The sequence below is a fragment of the Ruditapes philippinarum genome, unplaced genomic scaffold (assembly GCF_026571515.1).
Source record: "Ruditapes philippinarum isolate M1 unplaced genomic scaffold, ASM2657151v2 ctg769_1_1_1_1, whole genome shotgun sequence".
Taxonomy (NCBI): Eukaryota; Metazoa; Mollusca; class Bivalvia; order Venerida; family Veneridae; genus Ruditapes; species Ruditapes philippinarum.
The window spans coordinates 207561-226389 of NW_026865145.1; the positions used below are offsets into that span (position 1 = coordinate 207561).

General features: G+C 30.8%; 1 protein-coding gene across 1 annotated transcript in view; it reads right to left on the reverse strand.

Annotated features, from left to right (window-relative positions):
* Positions 1-8696, reverse strand: part of LOC132727998 (uncharacterized) — a 48697-nt gene extending 40001 nt beyond the window's left edge. The window contains exons 1-2 of the mRNA XM_060713598.1: positions 8467-8696; positions 1839-2083 (exon numbers count right to left, since the gene is read on the reverse strand). Coding sequence (XP_060569581.1) covers positions 1839-2080 — 242 coding nt within the window. The 5' untranslated portion in view covers positions 2081-2083; positions 8467-8696. The remainder of the gene's footprint in view (positions 1-1838; positions 2084-8466) is intronic.
* Positions 8697-18829: the final 10133 nt, after the last annotated feature.

The following is an 18829-nucleotide window of genomic DNA, read 5'->3' on the forward strand; positions in this document are numbered from 1 at the left end:
TAGAATATCTTTTCCATAAATGAAAAAATTAATTATCAAGATTATTTAACCTTATATAAGATACTGGAATTATACCAGAATAATTAACTATTGGTATAATTAACCCAATTTGTAAAATAAAGGTGAAAACCTCAAAATTATAGACCTAAAACATTCTTAAGTTGTATATGTAAAGGGTTTACTTGTTGTTGTTTTTTTTAATTAAAAAATAACGGAATATTTGGAATCAAATGAAATAATTAGCAATGTACAGGCAGGTTTTAGGAAAGAATTCCTACCTCAGATCACGTTTTTGTGTTGCAACACGTAATTCAGTTTCTACACTTACGTTTCCTTTATTGATCTAACACAAACATTTGAAACAGTAAAGTTGTGAATTGAAAAACGTAATGCACTCTATGATGATGATACGGCTATAACATCAGAATCAGCTAAAATCTACAAAAAGCATTATGAAAGATACTTGAAAACTTAGGGTAAAAACGTGATAGGTTTTCTATAGGTAGACAAAAAATGTATAACTCTACTTTCAAAACGAATTTACTAAGGTAGTTATACGGTACATTTTTTGTAAAACTGGTTTTTATATAAACTATAGATAATCAAATCGCAAACCCAGCTACATATATATGAAAGCTGTGTAAGTCCTAATAACAAAATTATAACCGTCGAGCTTTTCAACAAAACATTAAAATAGATAAATACAGAATCCCTAAAGAAAGCTCAACACGGCAAAATTAAAAATGTTGCCGGCTCGGTTTGATTGAGCCTGTTCATGGACGGTACTGTCAAGTGCAAACTACCGTCCACGCCCCCTAGCATTGGCTTAAGCAGAATTCAACATTTAAAAATGAAATAGTAAAGTTTAAAATTTAGAAACATCCGCAGATGTGTTCATACGGCGGTTCATTTAAACCGATTTTACTGTCCGATGTTGAATGAGCGAGCATAATTAGGATTTTTACGATTATTTTAAAGATCAAGATTTCAACACCAGACTGTTATGTATATGGAAAAAATGGCTTTATTCTCTATCTATTGGCATATAATATTGGCTATGATCAAAATTAGATAAAAATGAAAGTGAAACTGTTAATTACAAGTTGTCAATTATTGTCTTTAAGAACTCACTACTCTCAACAGATAGTGAAAATCTGCTTGAAATAAACATACAATGGCTTTTAAATGTCAAAACTGTTTAAGTCAAATGCGATATATCACAAGTGTGATTGACAGCACTGTTACAAATTATGAGAAGTTAAGAAAAAATTAAGATTCTTTCTTACACAAGTGGTGTTCTCATTTTAAAATTCGAGAGTAACAGTTTTAATAGTGTTTAAAAGGCATCTGTATTAGAAAATGTTTGCATACATAGATAGTTCATTTCTTTTTTTTTTTCTTTACTTAATTCACTTCAAGAAAAGATGTTTGTTGTTGTTATTTAAAACTATCAAATACATGTATCATGTGCGCTAAAACAAGACTTTAGTCTGAAAATCTCTGAATGGCTCAAGTATTTTAAATTTATTAAATTATAGATTTGCATGTTTTCTTGATTTTTGAAATGTTTTCATTTCATTCTTTGTAAACCTTGCATATCTATATAATTCATTGTAAATTACTCATATTTGCATTTTGACATGTATCAGAGAAAAAATAAGATTATGTTATGTCATGCTATGTAAGAGGTGTTCTTTTCTAGTTTGAGTCAATGTGAACATTTTTAAAAATATAGATCAAAGAAAAAAAGGCGTATAATAGCAACCAAAATTGCTTTGCCAAGAAAGGATCATGGTTGATTGAACCCTACACGTCATTCGCCAAAATAATGTACATACCCTCGGGACATTGACTGATTGCTTATCATTTCTACCCTATGGGTCTTCACAATGCGGTTATGATGTGTTAAACATTTGCCACATATGTATCTTCCAAACACTCCACAATTATAACAGAAGTATAACGCTCGCTGAAGTTTTTCATCGGTAGCACAATGTGAGCAGACCTCAGTATCATCTTCAGTATCCCTAGCTTCGTCACTTCCACTTTCTTTAATACTATGTTTAAGTGACATTGCCATATTCTGAAAAATAAATCATTTAAGCTTGATAAACATTGTCTTTTTAGACATAAACAAAATAATGTTTTTTTTTAATCTTTTATTATGTAAAAACCACTTCATGAAATGTGTAAGTGTCTTCAGTTTAATCCTAGTGAAAGAAATTTAATCGTTCACTTACCGAGGGTTTCCTCATACATAAAGTTCATTTTCAATTGTATCCCTTTTGTTATGAAAATGTTAATCTCTTTGTTAAGGAAGGATTAGGGAGGGGTGGCAGGTGAAAACACCTTCAGGTGAGATATTCTATATTCTACTATTTCCACTATTCCACTTGTCTCTCGTATACAGACTCAAGCAGATCTATATTTTTCATTGACATTTAAAGCGTCATGACATTTTGTTTTAAAATGTGTTTGAACAAAATATTGAACTTGTTGGAAAAATGTTATTGAACCTGCTTTCAAGTAAATAATTGTAAAGACGATAACTTGGGATATATAGGTATATAGGTAAGTCAAACAAGACATAGCAATGAAAAATACAATGAGGTGAACATAAATGTACATAGTATATTGTAATATGAACATTGGTAAACATTATATAAAAGAGATTAAAAATAATGCCGTAGATATATTACACTATACAATCACTATAATTATAATGTTAAATTTGTATGTACTGAATTGGCGTCCATATTTAAGTGCATGGTAGGGAAATGTCGCATTTGTATTTCTTGGAACAGATTTAAATTTTTCACGTGAAGGATTTTTCACTAATTCATCTGATAGAATGTTGTTCGTACAGAATTAAAGTGAGTACAAATCAAGATAGTGTGATATTCATCATCTACGTACGTATAAACAGAGAGGATTTGTCACTGGTAGGATTTTATCTGGTAGGATGCTTTAACGTATAGAATTAAAGTGATTACAAATCAAGATAGTGTGATATATTTATACTTGTCCGTATAACAGAAGACATATCCTTTGACCATTTGGTATATTGAAGAAGTCAGAGTTATAACCTACCGTAGAGAACCGACTCAGAATTTAAGAATGATTGACCGGAAATTTGAATTTTCAATTTGATCTAGGTATGATTCTCTTTTAAAGTCAATTTGAAAACATTAATGAAACACAGATCTGCTAGATGAGTCATACAAGTCTCCTTGATAAATCAAGAGCCTCCCACCATGTTTGAACCTCAATAACGCGCCGCAACCTTCGAAATAATTCACGAAAGTCAATATGTCCTTCCCCTGGTTAAGCCAAACATGATCAAATTCATTTATAAGAAGTACAGGCCGAATTAGAAAATGCCTAACAATCAATATTATTTTTTACCCGCCGGTATTGGACTCGAAAGTATAATGTTAGTCTATTTTCATTATTTTTTTAGAATCCTTAACCAGTATTGATAGCTTAAGCAACTCTCAAAAGACATACTTATTAGGAGTTGTCCAGTTTAATTCCAATGCATAGTTACAGACCTTGCTATCTATTATGTCTATATATTTAGCTTCATAAGAAAACCAAATTTCTGAGCGATATGCCAATATAGATTGAATTTTTGAGTCAAACAATTCCAATCATCACATTAAACCTTAAACATATTAATCATTGACTGCAGCTCTATTTCTGTTTCGGCAATTAGAACTAAATCGACCGCGTAAAGTAAAGTGAATATACGTTTTAGTTATAATAAGACACCATACCATGGTAACCAGCACTAACAAAAATTATTGAGCTCATTTAAGAATAAAGAAAGTAAAAATGGTGAAAGCGTACACTCCTGCCTGATACCAAATGGGCATTTAAAATTCTCAATTAGTCCAGATGGGGATTTTATGTCATGATATAAAGATTTGATCATTTTAGAAAAACTTTTAACTAACATTATTAGTGCATTATTTACTATATAGAGCATGTCTATTAATTCGATCAAATGCTTTTTCGAAATCAACAGATAAAGCATAAAACGATCTTAAGGTTTTTATAGATATTTGGTTATTAGACTGCACAAACAAGAAAATGTATATATAGTGTTATAAAGCTGCCTTATCCTTTACCTAATACAAAGTTTGAGTCACATAAATTTTCAAACCTGCTATTTAAAATAGGTTTTACTCAGGACAGCTGATCCCGCGATAATTATTGGATCATTTAGTTTACAGATAAGATAAGTGAGATTGACCAATTGTCGGGAAATTTATCGTTATTGGGATGAGTCTTTCCGAGGCTAGTAAATTAAACTCAGCTGTGATACCATCACTTCCAGCTGCTTTACCATATTTGAGTTAAGCTACTGTCCAACTGACCTTCGACAGAGAAATTGCAGCATCTAGTGTTAAATATTACAATGACGTTTGTGGCATCATAAAACTCAATGTTAACAACGGAATAAGATAAACTATTAAGATAATTATATCACTCTTCAGTTGTTAAATTAACACGATTAAGCCCTGTTATTGTCTTTTACTTTAAATAATTCCAAAAATATTTCGCGCAGCAGCGACAAGTTTTGATCTTTCATTAGCTTCATATGTTAGTTTACAGTTAAGATATGTTTCGCGATATTCGGATTTGACTAATTTGTAGTGATCTACAAAATTCTCTGAAAGAAGAACTATACAATTATTGACATTTCTGATTTGTATTAAGATTATTAATACACTTATTTCTAGTGTTCATATTTGTTCCATCCAGCATTATTTTAACAATGTGTTAGTCGCTGTATAGCTAGATTATATCATTATTATCTTAAGCTGTATCAAAAACGTCTTACAAACAATCGAGACCTATAATTATCTTTTCAATATATCATTTATATGGTTGTTTATTATTTTCTAGCATATAGAATCTCAGATATAAACTAAGTACTTGTTCAGGAATATTATCTTCTAATTGCGATGCGCACTTAATCTTAACGGGCATGTGAAAAGATTCAATTCGGTTTTCAACATCAAAATCTCAGCCATAAACAGATTATGACAAATTAGACGGAATATAATCAATAAGACTCGAAGAATAATCAGTATGTTCAACAACCGTTACTATTTCTGCCATTACATATATGAAGATTAGTAGCAATACAAAGCTGAAGCAAGTTTTTGCCGTAATTATTTATAGATTTACCATCAGGATTAGCTCTAGGTGAAAAATAGCAAAATAGTATCTTCATAATAAAAAGTATCATTAATTGAAAGTCACCATTCATTGCAATAAACTTAGGTTTGTGGACGTACACGCATTAAAATCAACTAAGACAAATTTTCAAAAATAGCAATCTCGTCAAACAGTGCGTCATGTACTGACGAATTTTCTGGTAACATATAAACATATCCTAATAGAAAATTATGAAGGATATTAACTTTAGATCTAACAAGTAACAATAAAATATTGTTACTAGCAGGTCTCAGTTGTATAACTTCAGCTTACTGAAATACGATATTTTTAACAAAAACAGATACTACAACTGAATTTTTACTTTTTTTGTTATTGGTCTAATAACATCAAAACATCTTGTATAACAAATAAATAAAAATCTCACCAAAGTTTCTACCAAACGAATAATGCTTAATGACTTAATATTTTTTAATCACAAATATCGCTTTGTCCAGTCAATTTTGATGATAAGCTAAAAATATTTCAAACACGTAATTCTATAGCATGAATACATATGTCAGAAACAAAATTTGTAACATCATGTCGAATTTTCAAATATGGCAGTTTATTATTTAGACCTTGTCCACTGTCTTATTTCTCAGGAACAATAGTCAAATATATAGGATTCACGGTCCCTATTTAATGTTCGATCTTTTGTTCAGCTTCTTAAAGATGTCGATATAATGAGTAACTTTCCTAGTATGCGAGGTAATATCTTCAGGTACTTGAATATCGTCCTATTCTAGCTGATCGCTGCTGTGTGCTTTAGATTTTATGAACAAGATATCTATATCTCAAAACTTTTCGATATGTAATTTCTTACTTTAGCTTCAGACTCATCCCATATTTCATGGCTTTCTTGTCGAAACCCCCCAAAAAAGTTTGAAAAATGTATATGTCATTATAATGTAAGTTGCAAAAATAATTGACGGATACGGTCTGAAAGAAAGAATGATTGACAATGGTCAAAAAACTTGACCGTATAAAATAGTCAAAGATACGGGAAACTATAAAAACAAAAAGCAATTAAGAACCACAGCCGGACGGGGACAATGCTCGACTTTTTATTTTTTCTAAACAAATTTTTAAAAAGCAAATTAAAGAAAAAATGAAGTTTTTCCTTATTTAAATTTTCATAGGTCTGTTTAGTCACACTTGTTGGTTTTGTCCAATGATGAATCTTTTCCATAAATAATTGACAAAGTTAAGAAAATATAATCAAAATTCAATCATGTGACGCTCAATTTCATATAAAGGTCAAGGTCATGTCTTTATTATTTCACGTGTCTATTTGGTCATAAGTGTTGTTTCGTCAATTAATGAATCATATCCGTATAAAGACAATATCATGACAACTTAATCAAAATTCAAAGGTCATTTAAGGCTCATTGCCAAAGTCAGTTGTACCTTTCAGAATGTCTTGTCCTTAAGATAACTTTTTGCAATTAAAAAAATAAAAAATCGATAAATTACCAAGGTACTGTCAATTATAGCAAAACAAATGAAAATTCAATAATTTAACTTTCAAAGTTAGATTTCAAAGTTCAAAGTTATAAAAATGACAAGGTCAATTTGAGTTCAATTTATATAAAGGTCTTATCTAAAAAAAGTTCTGTTATTATATGAAGTAAATCCAGTCAATAATAAAAACTTTATGCAAACGAATGAAAAAAAAATAATTTGACCTTCAAGGTCAATGTCATTTACGAGTTAAGGTCAATGTCTATTTTGTTAGCTTAAAGAATTATTATGTTCAAGATTGATGACAATCCATTTAAAAATCAAACAAAGTTGTGACCACTTATAGCAAAAATCTGCAAAACAGCAAAATTTAGACACTTGATCTTGATGGTGAATGTCATTCATGAATTAAGGTCAATGTTAGTATAGACGAAAAGGTATTGTCCCAAGGGCTGTTGTGACCAAGTGTGAAGACACTACACTAAGAACTTAAAAAGTAATGATCAAGGTAAAAGTTTTTTGTTGTTTTTTTTTGTTTTTTTTTTTTTTCGTTTTTTTCAAGTCGAACTAAGTAAAAACGACTGCTCAAGACATAAAATGCTCAGGTTAGCATAAAAGTAATACACTTGATAAAAAAGTAAGCCATCTGATATCAATGACTGAAAATATCGTTATAAATAGAATTTCATACAAAATGGTAGGTCACCGGGTCAATAGATAAGTCCTTATCTGCATATGAAACTTTGCACCAAATCCAAAAATCAAATAATTATGTAGCTCTATTTATTAATAGAGGTCAAAGGGACAAAATGTCACAATTAAATTGATATGTCTGGAAATAATTAAATATTCGCATAGAAAAGTTGTTGTTTTATTTTAGAAGGACAATAACTTCTGAAGTGTAGAGTCATTTTTCTAAAGCTCTGTACTTATCTGCAGAGAGACCTATTATATTATAAAGATTGAAGTTGGTTTCCTAATATGATTCGGACCAAAATTGTGTTGATGGCAAAACTTGAAAAAAATATTTCGGTAAAAGTTGTTACTTGTTAACTGCACTCATCCTTTACAAGATAAGAGTTAAAGATTGACAGCTCAAATATTTTACGAGATATGATCCAGACAAAATTAAGCATAAGAAATTACAAAAGACGATAATTCTAAATTCTAAAAGTGTAAAGTAATCACTGGTGCATAATGCACAGTTGCACACCTCCTTTATGAAATCATTCGTATTTCATTGTTTTTGCAGACATTCAGGTTACCGTTTTTAGTTTTGTTCGTTTATAAAGAATATCATTTCGACAATTACTCATTGGAAATGGATTTTTACACGCGACATAGACATAGATATGTTATCAAAATGTTTTAGATAAATTATAAATGGTAATTATCATTCACTGCACTCCTTCTAAATAAGATCAATTCGCTGATGAAGTTATTCATAAGTTTATAACTTAAATTCTTTTCGAATTAGACTCCGGACGAAATGTTAGGCCGACAGACAGGCAGACAGACTGATACCATAATGGTGAATTAATACATTCCGGTTAAGATGACTAACTTTTTCCCACGAATAAACAGCTATTCAAGGTTGTTTATTATTTTGTCTTTTTACAGTTAGTTTCTGTTTCGAAAACCGACATTCTAAAGGAGGAAAGTAATTCTTAATTGGTGTGTATAATATAATTTAGATAATGACATTGAAAATTATAACATTGAGACATGTATAAAAATCTATTATCATTTATACAAGCATGAGAAAGTAAGTTTCAATACCTTGGATAGTGCATAGGCGGTTCAATAAGGAAGTAAATATCCATACACTTTGAACAATGCGCTTTATCATTCGATTAACCTAATAAGTCCCGTACATATATATGTACGTGTAAATGTTTAAACCTTATTTACGACAGAACACACCCCAACTGTTTGACATTTTTTTATTCAAACTATCGATTTTTTATTAACCGTTCCATATCATTTCCGCCATTGCAACTGCTCGGCCCTTTCCGTCAATCTTCGGATAAGGATATAGATTAGGATTTCCATTGCCGTACATTTTATTTTTAATAGAGGCGAAAATATATTTGACAGAAAATATATTTGACAACGATAGTACGTCTATTTACACTCACAGGTGCTCTTCCAGTCTTGGTGTTCATATAAAAAAAAAATGAAAAAAAAAAAAAAAACACACAACTATTTTTGGTTGATTGAAAAAAAAAATGAAAAAAAAAATCCTGTATACAATTATACCATATATTCCTTCGTAGTAATGGTATATAGGGGAAACAAAATATTTTTTTCCTTTTTTGTCTTTCACTCAACCCAGAATAGTTTTTTTTTAAATTTCATTTAATTTCATTTTTTATATGGGTATCAAGACTGGATGAGCACCTGTGTTTACACTCGTCTGTATACATGTATATGAAAAAAGCGAATGCCAATGAAGGAAGTGTTTAATATAATTAGATAGCAGTAATTGAAGTTTGACTGTCAAAGATAAAGTATATTTTATCAATTGTTTATGTGGAAACGCTCGTGTTTGTGGAACTCAAGCTACGGAATCAGTTGCGTTAGACTGTGCTGTTTAAAGGCTTATGCTATATATTAGCATTGAGTGTTTCGTACAGTGTACAGTGTTTCATGTACGCAATATTACATGGTGCAGAAATATGGGGAGCTGGAAGTATTTAAATTTTTTTAGCGATTTCAGTTGAAATATCTCAAAATATTATAATGTTAGAAAATAAACTAATTGTGTGTTGGTGTTCAGTAAACTGCACGCATTGGCGATAGAGTAAGCCTTAGTTATGAAGGATTGAGTATTGACCTCGGTCTTTTTCTGATTAAAATCGGATGAAAAATGTTATAGTAAGGGGATCTTCAGGAATACTTTTTTTCATGTCTAAAATTCTATTTAATATCGACAGTCGATGTCATTTACCGATCAAAATAGAAATTTGAAAGCCAACATGTCGGTTTATCATAAATATGAATCCTAAATGATTTTTATTATTAACGACAAAGTTATGACTAGTTTAGCAAGATTTAAAAAATCTCAATATGACCGCCAAGGTAATTTTGAGGCCAAACTCAAACTTGAAAAATTCTACCAGTCGGTTCTCAAGTACGTGTTGTCTAGTCCGCACTGGAAATCACTTAGAACAATAAAACAATGAACAAGATAAATTGACCTTGATCGTAAGGGCTATTCAAATATCAATGTCATAGTTGAATGATTTACAGATACATACTTCACCCTTCAGGCACTTCACCCTATGCCATTGTTTTTGCAGACACCCCCCCCCCCCCAAAAAAAAATTAATGAGGGGTGAAGTGTTTTGTTCCCATTTCGATTAACTAACATGCCGATTTTGATCTAAGTGTTCTTTCATTTTATTTTATGTCCTTAAATTAAGAAAGAAGTTATAAGTTTCATAAACATTAATTGATATGACCAGAACAGTCAATGTTATTTAAAGATCAATGTAATATTTGATTATTTAAAACGAAAGTGTTATCAACATGATCAAAAATGTTCGAAAAAATGATATAAATTATATAAATTAGAAATGAATAACAAAGTTACTATTAAAGTAGTATTAAGTAGTTTGATTTTGAGAGAAAATGTAATTTGAAGATCACTGTCATATCTGAATTATTCAAATTGTCAGTGGTGTTATTAAACAAAGAAACGTAAAGAAATATCAAGCCTATTAAAATTAGGCAAAATTCAATAAATTGACATTCATGACAATCGAAAAAAGATTTGATCTCTCGGAGGCATTAATCACAACAAAACTACATAAGACTTGCAGAATCGGTTTTATTGAGTCTGTACATGAGGGATTATGATTCAGTGCAACATCCCTCACGCCCCCTAGCACCGGCTTGAGCGATGCTCAATTCTCAACATCAATGATCCCGAAGGACCAGAAAAATATAACAAACTAAAGTGAAGTACAAGGCAACATTTTACAGCTGCCACACAGCACTTGACATCTGCTGTTACGAAGTATAAAAATCTGGAAACAAAGTGATCCCTCGGAAGCATTAATCACAACAAAATTACAAAAGAATAGCAGACCCGGTTTGATTGAGTCTGTACATGAGGGATAGTGATTAAGTGAAACATCCCTCACCCCCCTAGCACCGGCTTGAGCGGTACTCAATTCTCAACACTCATAGTCATAGAAAAGGTCAATATCAAATCTGAATCTGTTAAGTCAAATGGGTTTTTTGTCCAAGTATGTTTTTAATCGGTATTTAGATAACAAATAATAGTAATTGAAGCAAAATGCAATCATTTAAAATTCACATTAAAATGTCATATAAAAGTCAAGGTTAAACCTTAATTATTCAACATGTCTCGTTTTTAAGTATTCTTTTAATGTTAAGGTAAAAAGGGGTTAAGTTTAGTTTAATGTTCTTTAATGTCTTGTTTCAAATGCTGTATTTATTAATTATGACATCAATATGTTTAAATATAAAAAATAGCTACAAAGTAATAGACAAGAATAGGGGAAAAAAACAAGAGGGCCATGATGGCCCTCATATAACTCAATTGATTATGAAGTCTCAATCTAATTTGATTTAGGCTGTGTGACCTATTTTTTTTTACCAAAGATGACCCATATTCAAAAGTTACCTAGAAATCACTAAGGCAACCTTTCTGACCAATTTACAGGATATTTCGAACTGAATCTGTAGCCTTTACAGATTTAACAATTTGTTTCCATATTTGGGCTGTGTGACCTTGTTTTTGACTCCATGTGATCTATTATAAAAACTGACCAAGACATCATCAAAAAAATCTTTCTGACAATTTCCAGGATATTTGGATCAAAACAGTAGCCCCTAGATTGTTTATAAATTTTACCTATATTTGGGCTGTGTGACCTAGTTTTTAAACCCTAATTACCCATATTCTAATTTGACATAGAAATCATCATTACATCTTTCAGACAAATTTCCAGGATATCTGGACGGGAACAATAGCCCCTAGGGTGTTAACAAGGTTCTTTCTATATTTGGACTGTGTGATCTAGTTTATGACCCCAGGTAACCCATATTCTAACTTGATCTAAAAGTCATCAAAGCAACCTTTCTGGCCAATTTCCAGGATATTTAAACTGGATCAGTAGCCCCTAGGGTGATAACAAGGGTTTTCTTTCAATAGGCTGTGTGACCTAGTGTTTGACCCCAGTTGACCTATATTAAAAATTTACATAGAAATTCACAAAACAGCTTTTTTGACTAATTTCCAGGATTTTGATAATGAATGTATAATTTTTTTTAAAAATGAAGTAAAGAAGAATCTTAAAATTTAAAGTTTAATTAAGGAGGAGATAATTCTTGAAATATGGATGATAAATTTATAAACCTTGTTATATTATTTTGATGTGGGAGTTTGAAGTAAATGCTATAAAAATGAAGAAATTTAAGTAAAAAAAAAATTTTTTTAGAAAAAATCTAAGTTCAAGGGGGATATAATTCTGGAAATAGTCAAGGTAAAGTATTCAACATAAAGTGAAAATAAAAAGCATGTTTATGAAGTCTAAAGTAGATACATTAGGAAATAAAGAAGTTATAAAAAAACAAACATTTCTTTTTTCATGAAAATTCTTTATATTTTTTGTCCAAAGGGGGGGGGGGTAATCCCATAAAAAAAAATTCTCGAGTTGTGAACCTTGTCACATATGATGTTGTTGATGACCAGAAACATTGATCAGAAACATATAGTTGAAGTAAATCACTCAAGAAATAAAGAACTTAAAGTGGAAAAGCGTAAAAACTGGAATCAGAAATATTGACGAGGTAGCCGACGCTTGGCGAGTAGGACAGCTCTCAATATTCTCCCTTTAGTCAAAATTGAAATGATGAATATAATCTTCACACTGCAATCAATCCATACTTTAAGTTTCATAAAAATGTTTTCAGTACTGTTTGAGTAATCAGAAATATTATTATATTGGTATCTTTTTTTTAAATATGGAAGCAAAATAATCCATCGGAAGCATTAATCACAACAAAGTTACAAGAGAATTGCAGACTCGGTTTGATTGAGTCTGTACATGAGGGATAATGAATATGTGCAACATCCCATTAAGCCCATTTGTTGTCAAAGCAAAGATTCTTTTAAACTAAGGGAGTACAGAAAAATGATGACTGCAATCTACCCATTTATTAATTTTCGTTAAAATTTCATTACTTTTTTTATCTTATCAGGGGATCCAGTTCTTTGCATTTTCCTTTAATGTCGAGGTGATATAAATATTTTCACTACTGTTGTGTTATCATTTGATCCAGTTTATGTCTTAAATCAGCCATGTTTTCAGTCTATTTGTAACCATAATAACAACAGTTTTCAACATAGGAAGAAAAAATAAAGGCATGCATAAACTACAGACTGTCATCTATCCATATACCAAGTTTCATTAAATCTCATTACTTTTTTTATCACGGGATCCAGTTCTATGAACGGACGGATGAACAGACGGGAGAGCGGTGGTTACACCTAAGCAAGGTTTTCCTTGAATCTTAAGGTAATTTATAAGTCAGGATCAAGTTTGGTCTGGGCCACTTGAAGGAAATGTTCATTGTATTATTGTGTTGTGAAGGCAAAGCATTAAGAAAAACATTAAAAAGTACAAATGTTGCTGCAATGCAGCAATTCAGAAGCTCCACGCAAAAATACGCTCCTTACAGATACCAAATCGTTTCTATTCAGATTAAGTAATTTTGTACATTATTCCAGATGTTTTGTAAATATTTTTTTGCTTAATTATACTTACCGTATGCACTGTCCATGAGAGAGGGGCCAGATATTAAGTTAAAAAGTAACATTCTTTAAATGATGCCTATCTGGTAAGGAAAGTAATTCCAATACAAACAAGACTTACAAGACTTGTAAATGTAATGTAATATGCCGGTAGTGCAATATTGTTGTTTCTGTCACTACTATAGTCAGTAATATAAGATAATAGAAAATATCTTAGCAAGTAAATTTTCTATTTCACATAAAATGCTTTTAATTTTCTACAAATAGCAAAAACTTATCATGGTAAGAAATATAAAAATCCATATGTAAATAAGCTAAAACAAAAACTTTCAACGACTTCATTTTCCGTGCATTATTTTCGTGTCGAATTAAAAGAAAATGGTTTCTAATAAAACCTGGGACTTGAGATACAGTAGTATATTTTAAGTCCCAGATAAACACTGATAGTAATACACACACTGGAATGACAAATTTGGGATGAACTTCAAAAAGACTAAATTCAGGACTTTTTAGTTTTACATGTTATATGGTGAAAAACTATTTATCAATATATGGAAGACTGTTACATGAATTTTAGACAGTACGAGGAAATTCAGTATCATGTTTGTGTGAGTCAAAGATATAAAACGTTTTGATATTGGTGATAAATAAAGGGTTAATTATTGTTAATTGGTTTATTGGTAGATCAATCTACTTTTTTGTTGAATTGCTTCAAAATCCTCCTCTGACCCACAAACGTGTTTACATTCCAATAAAAAAAACCGTTACACCTTATATTAAAACTGCAGACGAACATTCCACTCAAACCACCATTAAACAAATTGCCTTCAAACAAAATAGAAGCAAAAATTCGGGAAATCAGGATCGGTTCAAATATTCATGGTAAAATTTGTCTGTAGTGTAATCAAGGCCGTAAAAATGAAAGAGCTATTTAGCGGAAACAACCTACGGAGTAGACAATTTCAAAATGATAATACTTTGATATAACAATTCGTAACAATTGTCTACTTAACTTTTTTCGATAAATTTGTAAGGAGTGCAATTTATTGTTGAATATGTTTGCATTTCATTTCCTGCAAAGTTCTTCAGTTTGTTAATTATTACTATATCGCGACACAAATGACCGTTTCCTTTAGTTTCAGACTAATTCTATAAATAGATTTTCGGACTTTCACAATGTTAAGCTAGGTCATCTATTTATAGCTTTCGAATTCATGTACAGTAATGAAAAAATTACATAGCCAACTATGTACTACAAAATAGTAAGTAATTTCATAAAGAAGATACAATTGTAAGACATACATTACCGAATTTAAGTTTATTTTTTTGTTTTGTCTTCTATACTGCCTTACCAGCGGCAATTAGTTCCCGTTCTAATGCATTAATATCACATGCTGCGAATCACAGACGGGGAAACCAATTTATGACTATCGGAAGGAATTCTCGATTCCGAATTCATTTTAAGGCATAAATCGAAGAGATTAATTGATAAAAGTCGGGTCCATGGACAAGAAAAGTAAACACAAATAGCAACAAGACCCGTCTTAACGATTTCCGATAGCAACGGTAGGGGGGGGAGTCATGCTTATAAAGAAATGAAATATGTATTATGTATGGATCTATATATGAGGTTGAAAGTCAAAACGTTTTGCACTCAATTGGATATCTTCTTAAAAACTCAACTGGCTTTGGGGAATAATGGTTAAATCGATCAGTTTTTCCCTAAAAATCATTTAAAAAAAATAGAATTAAAGATCGAAAGAGAAGTTTATTCGAAGACTTATTTGAACAATCTAAGCATTTCCTTTATCTGGGTGGTGTTCGAATGAGGCTTGTAGTTTATTCAAATATTTCATATTATGCATATATATTAAAGTAATCACCCCGTCCGTGCTTTGCCTTGTGCCCTGTCCTGTTTTTATTTGGGGTCTTGCTTGGTTCCTTACGGTTTAGCTGTGTTATTGGGTCGTATGGGGGTTGCATTCATTGAACGCAGCCCTTTTTGTTGATCTTGCTTTTCATATTTTGTGGAAAAAAAATAATTGAGTATAATGGTAGCACACGTAAAAATCCACTAACAGATCATATTTACCAACATTTCTTTTTAATTTCAAAACCAATTTTAAAACAGATTGAAGCAATGTATGTTTACTACCTTGTACAAAACTTGAATGTGGTATCTTGAACTGAAATAGCGTTCACATTCGCAACACTCTGATTGGAACAGGGCGGTGAAACTTGATTTTATTTCTTTTGTTTAAAGCAGTACACAATTTTGCACCGATGGTAACTTTGAAAATGTCAAAGCAGTGAGTCTTTTAATACTTGAACTCGAAACAATGCTAGTTTTCAATGAATCACAAGTATCCCAATGCTGTCAGACTTCCCCGGTGGATACGATATGTAATTGTTTTTTCACATAGCACAAGTGACATTCATTTCTTCCTTTGACAAAATAAGCTAATATTTTTTCTTCTGTTCTTTCGGTATGTGATATAATAACGATAGGGTCATGATGGTCCTATTTTGCTCTCCTCGCTGCAATATATTGGGAACAAACTCTTCAATCAACCCTGACTCGGATATCATCGGGCAACACAAGTGATCACTGCTCGTTCTTGTTTGTCATTGAAATACGATACAAAAAGTGTTCATTTAATAAAATATCTAAAGCAAATTTTGAAATAATAAACATTTGATGGTGGTTGTTTCTTTTTGTGTTTACCAAAACATAATCTGGGTGAGTTTTTTTTCCAAGGTAATTGTAATTCAATGTGATGTATGTTTCCAGCTTCAGTGGTGTATTCCTACTTGAATACTAATCGTCCCTATGATATGTATTCTGCTTTGACAACCTATCTGTGCCATGCATCTGATCCACTTTCAAAATTTCCTGCTTTTTTTCAAGCATCACAGAGCATCACATTCTTTTACTTTGGGACCAGATGTCACTTTTCATGGAATGACACAAACGTTTCAGCTTCTTCAATGCAATTTTTCTGAATTATGTTTTTTTCTTACAAAAACCTTGCCAGTGATTTAAGGCGTTGCCTTTAGTTTGTTTGGTTTTTACACCGATTTTAACATTACTAAGCGGTTGTCCTGGATAAATTTTCCGTAATAAATTAATCTTCCTCCACAAGAGACAAACGTCTAATCTTAAATTATTTTTGAATTAGTGGTAAGATACAAGTGACTTTTAGACTTATAGTCAGAGGCCAATTATAACAAAGAAATTTTGCATCACTTACGTTTCGACAACCGATTCCTGGATTAAAAGACATATTTTCTTTATATCTAGCGAAATTCAATAACATGACTTTAACAGTCAAGATAAAATTAAGGTCAAGACCAAGTTCAATCAAATCATCTTTAATGTCTTGTCCCATAGATTATTGAGCACAAGTATGAGACAATTTATGCATTAATTGCAAATTAAAGTGAATTGTAGAAACAAGAGCCTATAATATTATTTTACCTTCAAGGTGAACGTTATTTATATGTCAAGGTTATATTGAGATTTTTATTTTCAAAATACTGTCCTTAAATTAGTTTACTTGAATGCCTTGCAAAATTAATTGTTGTGTTCAAATATGAAAACAATCCATTTTATTAAAACTATCAAAGTTACAGATGACTTTCTCAGAAATCAAGCATGTTTTTGAAGGTCAAGATCATGTAATGACAAATTCAGTTTGGGTTACTTGTACACAGGGTTGTTGTGTCAAGTTAAAAGACAACCCATTAAGAAATATAAAAAAATGGCCAATGTTAATTTTTCTGGACAGTAAGGCAGCCTGACTGTACAGTGTAGCAATAGGTAATATTTTTTAATCTAAAATGGGTAAGACAAATATAATTATTTCTTAATGGAAAGAACCAAACACATGTTATTTCAGCATATTTATTATACAAATAGAAAACATAAATTGTATTCTGTGTAACCATTGATAATTTTGTTATACATTGGTTATCACTTAATTTTAAAAAAAAAACATAAAATCAAACAACTTTTTAACGTTATGGATATTACTAAATAGCATTCCTCACATTAATTATACATACAATGTACTTGAACTAATTTAAAATCAAATGTAAGTGTTCCTTGATTGTGTTCCTTGGAAAAAGTTTTTGTTATTCATAGTGATCTCAACAATGTTACAACAAGATCTGAAACATTTTTAGAGAGCACAGATTAGAAATTTAAGTAGAGAGACGATCAATTTATTCACTATTACTGACTATGTGTTTACAAAGATGATACAGCAAAATAAATTTCTAAGACTTAGACAAAGACTAAATTTCTTTCAACTTTTAAAAAAATGATTGCAAAAAGTTATGAAAGCAGCCATCTGCCAAAAGAATCCACAAAGTAAATTATTCTCATTAATTGCTATAAGAAGAGCATAGCACATTTCATTTATCATTTGGACCTTAACAGTGCATCAAACAAACAAAAATGTATTTGTTAATGTGATCATTTTATTTATCGTCAAACAGATATACATATACAAAGTTCATTTCTAACATACACATAGAATATGATGCTGTTGTAAATCAAATCATACCATTAATAACAATCTTTAAAATACCAATAATTTAATAATAAAAAAGAATATGTTTTTATGAATAACTATGAATGCTTATTACATGGATGGTTGTGACCTGATGCAAACATGTACAAGAATCAATTAAGCCAAATGCATCAAACAAGTATAACACTGTTTCCATTGAAGCTGCATGCCTCAACATGAGCCAAATATTTTTATTTTAAAAATCAAACTGGAGAAAAAAATGTACTTAGAAAAATAAAAACAGTTCAAGTGTCAAGTAACAACTACATGTGTCATAAATTACTGATTTTACAGTATTTATCACGTGACTGATGCAGTAAGGGCTATTTTTGAATATTTTGACCTCTTTGTTTTGTAATTTACATGGATTTCAGTGATGTTTGCAAAGTGGATTACTTTCTTTGTATACTACCCGATACTTCACAACTACATACATTTTTAAAAAATTCATGAATATGCTACTTTAACATAATCTTTACTTTCAACTAAATAATGAATAAAATACAATTGGACAATATTGTTTTCAAGACAAGCTTAAGACATCATGGACAACAAACACAGTTCCGAGTTGAAAAAAAAATATTGACTTCATTCTTTCATTAATATTTTGCTTAACCTAGGAAGACAAGGGCATTCATTTCATTAAAAGTGGGGAATTATGTTATCATCATGGTTTTTGTCGAACATTTCTAGTGAAAAAAAGACCTAAAGTCGGAAGGTTGTGGTTGTTCGAAGGTGCCTGCATGTGACTTCCTTTCATTAAACTCGAAAGAACATCCGA